The sequence below is a fragment of the Rosa chinensis genome, chromosome 7, assembly GCF_002994745.2.
Source record: "Rosa chinensis cultivar Old Blush chromosome 7, RchiOBHm-V2, whole genome shotgun sequence".
NCBI classification, from domain to species: domain Eukaryota; kingdom Viridiplantae; phylum Streptophyta; class Magnoliopsida; order Rosales; family Rosaceae; genus Rosa; species Rosa chinensis.
The window spans coordinates 52,430,008-52,440,807 of record NC_037094.1 but is presented as its reverse complement, the minus strand read 5'-3'; the positions used below and the strand labels follow the sequence as shown (position 1 = coordinate 52,440,807).

General features: G+C 36.0%; 1 protein-coding gene across 1 annotated transcript; it reads right to left on the bottom strand.

Annotated features, from left to right (window-relative positions):
• Window positions 1-1,149: 1,149 nt before the first annotated feature.
• On the bottom strand, window positions 1,150-6,899 carry LOC112179319 (putative methylesterase 12, chloroplastic). The gene is made up of 5 exons (XM_024317707.2): window positions 6,413-6,899; window positions 5,055-5,294; window positions 4,820-4,963; window positions 3,906-4,040; window positions 1,150-1,764 (listed from the first exon to the last, which is right to left on the bottom strand). Exons 1-5 carry the CDS (start codon window positions 6,653-6,655, stop codon window positions 1,492-1,494), a joined length of 1,035 nt encoding a protein of 344 aa, XP_024173475.1. The 5' UTR covers window positions 6,656-6,899; the 3' UTR covers window positions 1,150-1,491.
• Between the last annotated feature and the right edge of the window lie 3,901 nt (window positions 6,900-10,800).

Below are 10,800 nucleotides of genomic sequence, written 5' to 3'. Positions count from 1 at the left end.
AGTCGGCCTTCCTGCTCTCAGATAAAAGCAACGCCAAGTGTAAACAACACTAGTACTACTAGTGGAAGAAAAAGGTAGGACTCAAGCCAAGTATCAAGAAAAGAGAAAGCCAAACATTTGTTCTGTCAGGAGACATTCAAGCCTGTTGGGGCATAATTGAAGGAGAGAATGGAAGTGGTGCAGGTAGAGAGTTACCCACAGAACAAACAAAAGGGAGTGTTTAAGAAGAAGAATATGTACTTGTGGATTCTGAAGCAACACGTAACTCTTTTCACCCCACTCTTTTGAAGACTTGAAGATAAAGATAACTAAAGCCTAATGGGGCTTAACTTGATCTCCAAGTAGCTTTCGAGCGAGCATTTAGGCCATGCCTTGCTACTTAATTGTGAAGATAATATTTTCTGTCAGTATGTTACTTTTTCTTTTTTCAAATCCCAGCCTTTTCTTTATTTGAAGCAATTACATGTCTATTTATAGGTTGATGATGAGTTAAATGTTGCCGAGTGATGGGGAGGCTCTCTTTTCATTGATGACCAACTTTTGAGTCACGAACCAAACTTTTGACAAAGATGACACTCTAGCTACCTTTCAACCTAATTCAACAGCTATTGATGGTTAACTAACTAGAATTAGAGCCCTTTTATTGTAACCTTCTGGTGATTTAAAGTGTTTCATGTATTCATAGTGCAGTAAAGTCAGTTTACTACCCTGTTTCAAATTTAAATAGCTGTCATCTGTTGTTACAAGTATTTGTTGACTAGGCTATCATAAATTAGTAATTGTACAGAAACTTTATGTGTTTTGAAAGTTGTTAACTAGTTCTTTTTTCTGAGTTGAGCTTCAGAAATTGTGCAGAATGGCTTCTGTGGTAATCAAAGGATGGGCAATAGATAGATAACAACAGTTCTAATTGAAAAAATTGATGCACAATGTGGGTTGGGATCCTTCTTGCGTCAAATTTCAAAGCAGCCGATCATGATCAAAGTGAAAATTTTATATCCATGTTTTGTAAACCAAGAAATTATTGTTTTCGGTAGTTCAAGAAATGGGATTCCATCAATTCCATGCATTGCAGAACCAAGCGCTTCAAAGTATGTGTTATTTGTTCGGACCCTGTAAGCTGTATCTTTCACTTTTCAAAGTTGAAGCTGCGCTCAAACTTGCACATAACTTGATTCAAAAGGTCAAAGAAAAATGTTGTGTCATCCCAACAGCGGTTACAGCTAACATTAGCATAACAAAAAACACTGTCGTAAATTGAAGCTTCTTGAGCCATACTGAGGAATGAGTACAAGAGACTGCTTTTCTAAAAAGTGAGTCGCATTTCTTTTGATCTGTACTAAGAAGAAATTGCACAAAGAAACTGGGCCAGAATGTTCTACATACAACCATGGCCTTCCATATGATCACATTGTGGAACTAAGCAATCAGCTACACTTCTGTTCTGTAAGGGGAAGGTAAAATACAGGAATCTCATTCCTGATATTTATGCTATGGGATTTGAGCAATTTCCACCAAAAATTTGTGCAATGACGTTGGCTTTGAGAAGAATGGGCAGTGGTCACTGCCTTTTATCTTGAACACTCTCTCTGGTGGATTTTCCCTGACCAGCTTTTCTTGGACATCTGGTGAAAGTGCCCGATCATCTAATGTTTGAATGAAGAAGCGCCGGCTAGTTCCATACTTCTCAGGCGACAGTGATAGTTTTTCCATGATTGGACCTAGTGGGATAGGTCTCATGGACACCATGGCCAGAGCGACATCCTGGAATGAACAAATAGCTGTTATAAACTTATAACTAACAATAAAATAAAAAATGGATGAATTTACATATAGTTTGACAAAACTAGTTTTATCATGTCGGTGTAGAAACCCAGGTGGATTTACAACTCATCTTTCTATAAAAATTGGATTCAAACAACTCATCTTTCTAGCATTCAAGTGCACTTTTCTACGCATTGATAATACATCATTCACAGAAAGGCCAAAAACTGTGAGAAATAGGATCCAGAATTGCTTAATAGCTTCAACTTATAACACAACTTTTATCTGTAATTAAATATAATAATATAAACAGTTTAACACAAAAAATCCTGAAAAGGAAAGTAATGCGGTTTAACATAATGATGGTTTGAAGGATCGAAATGGTCCAACAAACTACATATAAAGATCTCAATCCTCTTCTGCTTCACTCTAGGAAAAGCAAACCAATCACAGCTAGTGCCATGCCACTAATAATGGTCAAATGGCATAAAGGTCACTGACTCAGTCATCCCTTCATTATCTGATAAAATATGAAGAAAGTTTCGCTTGAACCTCTAATACTTGAGAAATATAACCTCAAACCAATCCACATAAAATCTGCATGGGTCTCAAGAAAAAGGGAGTCTTCAACACACTTTTGCTTCTAGATAACGAAAAGTAAACCAAAGATCATAAGACTGCAATTGCAAGATCAGCAAAACTAGTTTTATCATGTCGGTGTAGAAACCTCCAATAAAATATGACAAAACTAATAAAATATGACAAAACTAGTTTTATCATGTCGGTGTAGAAACCCAGGTGGATTTACAAGGTCACAGAAACCACAACTGAGGTCGTGTTTTGGTGGAGAAACCCATACTTGTTACATACCAGAATGTTAAAATCAACAGCAGAATCTACCATGATTCGTGATTGTACTCAAGGTATCTATTATGTACTAGATGGTTAAGAAAACATCATCTACATTAAATGATTCCAATTTATTTTACATAATACAGATGAGCATGAAAAACTTTCGAGTGAAATCGATCCATGAATATGGACATTATATTGCCTGAACTTTGTTTTGATAGTTATAAGCTAGGATCTCTATCGTCATCCCACCCCCTCACTATAGTGATAAATCTGGCCACCTATACAGTTACAGTTCTGCATTTACACATGAATGTATGTCTATGCGTAAATACAGTGTTTGGGACATTAGACCAACCAAAGCCGCGTGACTTCTCTAAGAGGGGTCTGGGAAAGTAGATTATAAAATTTCAATCATTAGGACTCAGCTTTCAGAAGTGACTAGATAAATCTATGAGGCAAAATAAATGTAAATCTGGAAACAGATACCAGTCATATACATATAACACACTAAAGAAATGCTAATATGTTGTAGATTATTCATATGATTAGACTTAAACCTGTACCATGCAAAAACTAGAGCTCATTCTAATACTGAAAGTGATTCCAATACTTTCTGGTGGAAATATTCAATATATATGATCAAGTACCTAAGAACTATTTTATCAATTACGGACAGGACTTGCTTATATCCATCATATAAGGGATTGTTTTCATTACCGAGAACACAGTGCCAAACAGAATCTAAAACGTTCAGTATCACGATGTCGTTAGCATTATTTGCCCCTTTGTAAGAGAAAAGACATTCTCATCCTTTCCCTGTTTATTAATCTGTCTTCCATGGGGATGGTTCTAGCTCTCAAATTTTTGAATCAATGCACCGGGGCCTTCTCTTTTTCCACTCTAGACTGCCATATAATTGGCAATAGCTTCAAACATTCTCATCTTTTAAACTCAATAGTTTTATTTTTCTTAAAAATATGGAAAAGATAAACAAACAACAGTTCACAAAGATCTACAATTTGAGTGTCATGTTCATAAAGATGAGTACTAAAAACATTAAGGACACAATAAGACTTCCATATAAATATATCTATATATATATATATATATATATTAAAAAGGAAGTTAAATATATTTGGGCAAATTGAAGGTGCAGTGGAATACTATATAATTTAAAAATAAGAAAGCCGACGTAATTTATGCAAAAGTGCTGCTTCATGAAAAACTATTAGGAACCGAAACTTGGAATAACTTGGACAAAGTTTTCTGCTTTAGTTGGGACATACCTTTGCAGGAGATTGATTGAAATATAACCCTTTCATCTGTTCTTTCTCAAACATAAATCCTGTAGGAGGCTGGTCTTTTCCATTTCCATGAATCATAAACTTTGATTGTTGCATAAAATCTTCCGCAGAACCAAGCTGCAATATAGATTTCCTTATCAGAACAAGAACACTGTACTTTCAAGAGTTGACATATTTTCTGATAACAGTCAAATGTCTCATTTATCATCCTCATTAACCAATTAGTTTTCATGTAAAGTGAACTCTCCAATGTCCTTATAATCACAATTCTTGACATACACTGAATAAACTTCTGCTAATAGAAATAGAAAAGCTCTAGATTTTTCTTTTACTAAGAACAAGAAAAAAGACAAGACAGAAAAGGAGGACCTGCAAAGAGTCGTGCTGCTTTGAGGATGAAACCATAATAATACAAGAAGGAAAACAAAATTGGTTGCCTGACGAACAATTTCTAATAAATTACTTCACTAGCCCTCGTCATTAATAAGGACACAAGCATAACTTTTCTAATATTGTTAGGAGGATACCGAGTTACCGACCTACTCTTCAGTATGTGGAGTTCTATACTTCTCAAATATATATAAAATATCTATATATCACACATTGTCAGAAAGTAAGATAGTATGATTCAATCACGACCGTTCATATAGACAAGAATCAGACGTGAATCTTCATGATGTGGTTTTTATTGACAATCTATCAACATAAAACTAGTGTCCTTATTTCTTATTAGAACCTGTTGAAGATTGAACCCCTGACTATATAACTGTTCCTCTCAAATCTCAAAGAAAAATGAAGAAGCATATGGTGTTGTTCAGAAGTGGTTCTATAAATCCCCAAGTTTGACATTCTTAATTGATGGTAGGCCCTATCTGGGATATAATAAAATATTTTACCTCTTCAGCAAATACATCAAAGGGTCTCTGATCCTTAGACACCATAGTGGCACAGATGAATATTGCTTTTGAAATTTTTTGCGGAAAATGCTCCAGTGCATAAGAAACACAGGCACCACCACTACTGTGACCAACCAAAATAACCTGCACAAGAATTACACAGATTTTAAGTTTAACCATTCATTAGTACATTACTTGCAAATTGCAACGGGTTGAATAATACACAGCTTGTAACCTTTTCATCCTCTGGAAGGTTTTTTAGATAGTCAATCAATGGTTTTGAATACTCTGCTAAAGTAGCAACAGAGTTAGAATCTGTGAGATCAATACCAGAACCCTTGAGATCAAAGGTAATGGGAAGTAATCCTACTTCCTCCAGCAGAGTAATTGTTTTGTACCAACACCATGCTCCAAACCCTTCTCCATGTATTAAAATAAACTTTTTTGTCGTAAGGTTATCCAAATTTTCAGGTACCTGAAAAGTACAACGAAATTAATAATCATGCAGATCAATTCAAGGGAGGATGAATATGAAAGAGTAAATCACCACATCATTGTACTAACTGATTAGAATGGTTGAAGGCTTGTCTGCATCAATATATTTGCAAGAAAAGGAAGCAGAGTAGCAATCAAAAGATAGGAGAAGTAGGAAAAGGTGATAGCTTAAGGAAATTTAGAGTTCTACCAAGAAATTTTTTGTATTATAACGCTAGAAGAGAAAGACTATACCATAATGGGTTGCAAGATCCAGTGTTACTTTAGACCTATAAAAGTTCTGACATATTTTGCAGCCCAGGTAACGTATACATTGAACAAAAATTGGATTCAAACAACTCATCTTTCTAGCATTCAAGTGCACTTTTCTACGCATTGATAATACATCATTCACAGAAAGGCCAAAAGCTGTGAGAAATAGGATCCAGAATTGCTTAATAGCTTCAACTTATAACACAACTTTTATCTGTAATTAAATATAATAATATAAACAGTTTAACACTAAAAATCCTGAAAAGGAAAGTAATGCGGTTTAACATAATGATGGTTTGAAGGATCGAAATGGTCCAACAAACTACATATAAAGATCTCAATCCTCTTCTGCTTCACTCTGGGAAAAGCAAACCAATCACAGCTAGTGCCATGCCACTAATAATGGTCAAATGGCATAAAGGTCACTGACTCAGTCATCCCTTCATTATCTGATAAAATATGAAGAAAGTTTCGCTTGAACCTCTAATACTTGAGAAATATAACCTCAAACCAATCCACATAAAATCTGCATGGGTCTCAAGAAAAAGGGAGTCTTCAACACACTTTTGCTTCTAGATAACGAAAAGCAAACCAAAGATCATAAGACTGCAATTGCAAGATCAGCAAAACAAGATAAAGCCCCTCCTTTTGAGAAGCACTTTTTATCCCATCAATAAAAGTAGAATACTTTACCAACTTCATTAACATTCACACATGACATGACATGGATTATCCACTAAGCTTAGAATTTGGCACATAATTAAGCACTTTTCAGAACCAACTTTTCATCACAGATCCCATCATCAAAAGTGAGACATGGGTTCGAATCAAAATCAAAAAAGGAACCTGCTTTGCTACTGATTCGGGCAGGGTGGTTCTCCTAGAGCTGGTAGAGCCGTTAATTCTCCTAGACATGGATCCATCAAACCTCTGAGACAGTTGGTGCTGATGAATAGCCATAGACAGAGCTTGCCTGTGTAAGAACTCATCTTCTGCAAGCATTTTCCTTTGTGAGCGGTTCACCCTCTTACTTCTGGATCCATTCTCTTTGGGTTCCTTCTTAGACATGCAAATAAACCGATTACCCATTACTGGAAACCGAGCTGTGAGCAAAACCCAGAAACTGTTTTGGGAAACTATGGCCGGAAGTGGAAGAAAGTCAAGAGCTTTTCCGGGAAAATGAAGATGGCATTATAAATATTTAGAGAGAGAGAGAGAGAGAGTTGGTGAGGTTTGAGAGGTAGAGAGCAGTTGCGGGGAATAATAAATAAGAATGTGAGGTGAAAACCCGGAACTCTTCCCCAACTGAATTGATAGCTATTTAATGCCTTCTTCCTTGTTTTTTTTCTTTTTCTGTTTCTTTTGAGGTTTCAAACTTTCAATGCTCTGTTTCAACTGCTGGGAATCCTAGAAAACGCAGTACAAAGTGAGAAAGCTACTTTGATCTTTCTTAGGGTCAGCGGAGAAGAGTAAAATCTGTGCAGTATTCTATAGGCGACGTGGCCTCGGGGTCGTTGACGGTTTCTGTCTTTCTGACTTCTTGGTATTCAGACTTCTTTACTAGGTTAAGGCCACCGTACATGTCTAATGCTCTAGAGAGTTTTAACACAAATTGACGGTCAAACCAAGTCTAAACGGGAGAAAATCTGTAGTATTATTACGAGTATCTCTATCGTATGATCCTTGATTTTGTAGTCATGTGGGCTACAAGCATGATTCGTTACAAACTAGCTTGATTGTGCTTATGATGAACTTGGTTACTTAACTTCTCGACCACTAAGTCTCGGATTTGAGTTAGAGGCCCTAAAAATGAAGTCATGAGCTTTTAAAGCCTTTGATCTAGGAATGGCAATGAGGCGGGTTGGGGATTGAGATCATAATACTATCTCGGGAACTGAGGTCATTCTCCACCGCCAATCCCCAATAAAAATATATTGGGGACTCCCCGTTCCCATCCCCACTGGGACTAAGCCTCCAAAACCCGCCACAAATCCCCAATAAGAATTTATTTATTATTTTTCCTCATATTGTCTTTTTTAAAATCAAAATCTATAACAAATAAAATTAAAACATAACTAAATTCATAAATTATAATTCAGTGAGAGAGTGATTACAAAAGTCAAAACACCATTAAAGCGAAAGTGTAACCATTAAAATAAAGTAGTAAATTTATATATTTATGATTTATATTATAAAAAATAAATTTATATAAATATATGTATATATTATTGGGGCGGGTCTGGGGATGGGAATCACAATATCATCCCCGCCCCATCCCCAATCTTAGATAACGGGGATTGGGGATCCCATCCTCATTCCCCATTTGTCCCTAAATTCTCCCCTCATTAGGGGCGGAGGTATCCAATGAAGCTCCGCCCTTCTGGGGATTTTTGTCATCCCTACTTTGATCAAGAGTAGGAATATTATGCAAGAGAATTTTAGCCCTTGAGTCTTGATAAGCCTTGGGTACACTATTAAATATTTTTTAATAAATTGCATGTATAATAAATTAGCAACACGACCGTTGAACTAGAGTTATGATTGATCTCTAGCTATCAACCCTTTTTATCTGCTTTTCTTACCTTTCTTTCCTCTCTTTTTTTAATTTAGTTCTTGTAAAGCTTTCATTTTGTTTCCTTACAAATTAATTTTACCATTTTAATTCTCAATTTCTAATGACTATTTCTATCTCATTGTAAATAACCATTCATAAGTTCTTAATTTTAATTAGGTTTTGGTGTGAACTAAAGCTAAGCATTGTTAAAGCTTAATGTCTTAGATTTGACATGTAAAGTTACAATTGAAAAAGTAACAAAGTATGAGAAAATATGTCAAAGTCATCACCATTTAAATCAAATTTAAACAACATGTCGGTCATTAACCATGTCAGGTCTCAAAATTTGTAGCTAATATCGGTTTAAAATAATAAAAAGCGATTGCCATCAATTCAATTAGCAGTTACTCTCAAAAAACGGGACCAATGAAAACATTAGCATACCAAAATCATTAATTGATTCATGAGTAGAGATTGCTAGTTTAGTTAAACTACTCCCACATTTCTTGCCTTTTTCCACTTGCAGAAGTTATGCAAATTTCAAACTACGTGTGACAATTTTCAAGTTTGAGAAGAAAATTGCAATGAAAAATCTCTAGAGAACCAGCTCATCAAAACGACAAGATCAGTCACTGAAATTTCCATATTATGGAAGAAAAAAGAAAAAAAGGTCAATGTTAGGTGAGAGGGGACAAGCATCATATATTAGGAGATCGAGGTATCGTCGTTAAGCTAGCAATTAGCACTGTCATTGTCCATATTAAACTCTTAAGTCGGCACTACCTAGCTGTGAATCTGATTCCATGCATATATTTATTAATTATTCCACGGTAATACTCACACCCTTTTCTCTCTCTTTTTGGTGAATAAACCGATATATTAAAGAAAAGAGGGAAAATTTTGCTACTTTTACTGAACTCATTCCTGTAATAATTGAGACAGTATGAAGCAGGTTCATAGTAAGTTAAAGAACATTAGTATTTTAAGTAACCATATATTCCTTCTGCAGATTCTCCTTCATATTTTTTTCCTAAATTGTCAGGGTTTGGCATAGACAAAACTAAAGGTAGAGTGATGCCATTGTTTCCGAATAAACTTGAGCTACATTAAGATATATAGTTATCAATCATCTCAGACACACATGTTCTGATCTACAATTAATATGTGTAGGGTTGAAGCTGCTAAGGGGATTGGCAGAGAAACTAGATGGAAATAAGGAGCTTTTCCCCAACCTCAATTCTCCTTCTTTTGTTCGAATTCTCACTCTCCCCTGATCCTCTGGAAATCTTGGTAAAAACCCTTCACTACTGCATGAAAGGCTACTCGTCTTTGCATTCATAATCTCTTTTTGAGTATTCCCTTCACCTGTAAGCTTCCAAACGGCTCAAATGCTTCCCTCCACACGCTTGTGCAGGAACAATGAGAGATCATTACATTCCAACAAAAAACATCCCTTTGCGGCATTTGTCAGATAAGTGATGAGCAATATCCACAAGCCCTAACTTCCTACAGAAGGAGACCAAATGATTTTGCACAACCCAATTCCTCTCCTGACAACTAGCATCAGATATAAATGACCTTAAGCACCTCCCTCCCTCCCAAAGTCAATGATAATACTCTCACCACAAGCGTTAAGCACAGATGGATAAGTGAAACTATCTGGTCTAATCCATTATTTTGGGCCTCATGCAAAACTTGATGAGATTAACATGCAAATTCCAATGTATGCGTTGCAAAATATCTGGATAACGTTATGAGCAGCAACATGACGACTAAAGCTCGAGTAAAATGTGACCAGCTCACGAAGCATAATAAGAAATGAATACCAAAATCAAAAGAATGAAATATTGAAATCAGACAAAGAGAAGAATGAAGCATCAAAACCAAAGAACAAAAATATCAAAACTGAAGAAAAAGAATAACATTGTGATTCTATCTTTCACACTCTTTTCAACATGCATCAGTAACTAAAATTGGAGCAACAGACAGAAGTTGAAAAATGTGACCATAAATTTCAAAATCATGGCAAGATCATATGCATTCTATATTATTAAAAAAAAAAATTGAAAACCATGAATGAGCAACAATCATGACAATGTGTCATTGATAGCATGAATGGAAAGATTCAACCACCTTGGAGAGTATGTACTATTATCAAGGATATATCCAAATTTCAAGACCATTTGAAGACATTTCTTTTAATCAGATTTGGAGAGAAGCAAATTTCGTTGCAGACTCAATAGCTCACCTTGGCCATTCTATTCCTATTGCAAGTTGTAATAATGCTCTGCCTACTTCGGCTGCTCAAATTTTTCTGAGCTAGGTTGTATTACGGGAGCTACTTTGTAGCTGTTGTATTATTTTTCCATCGAAAGAAAAAAAAAAATCATGTCAATGCACACCCTAATTTCAAAAACACAATACACTGTTATTTTTGTGTTGCATAATTAGCCTGCCACTCCCACTGAGATTGAGTCTTCTCACCGGTTTACAAAAGCTCGTCTTCTTTTGCCGGTTGACTCCGAAGACTTGAATGGGTATGTGGCCATCCCCTCTGATGTTGCTTCGATTGGTGGAAAGGTAAGTGGTAGAGGGGGTTATGGAGGTAGAGGGTCGTGTGGTAGAGGCTGGTTTGGGCGTGGGGGAGGCAGGAAGGGTCGTGGGAGTGGGCCTCAAGCTA

Bases quoted from the DNA above. Each gene is read 5' to 3' on its own strand.
- LOC112179319 (XM_024317707.2), bottom strand. From the start codon at position 6,655: ATGGGTAATCGGTTTATTTGCATGTCTAAGAAGGAACCCAAAGAGAAT. The intron at 4,964-5,054 runs GTTACAAGCTGT...ATTCTTGTGCAG, and splicing joins ACCTTCCAGAGGATGAAAAG to GTTATTTTGGTTGGTCACAG. The intron at 1,765-3,905 runs GTATGTCCCAAC...TGTTCATTCCAG, and splicing joins TCAATCAATCTCCTGCAAAG to GATGTCGCTCTGGCCATGGT.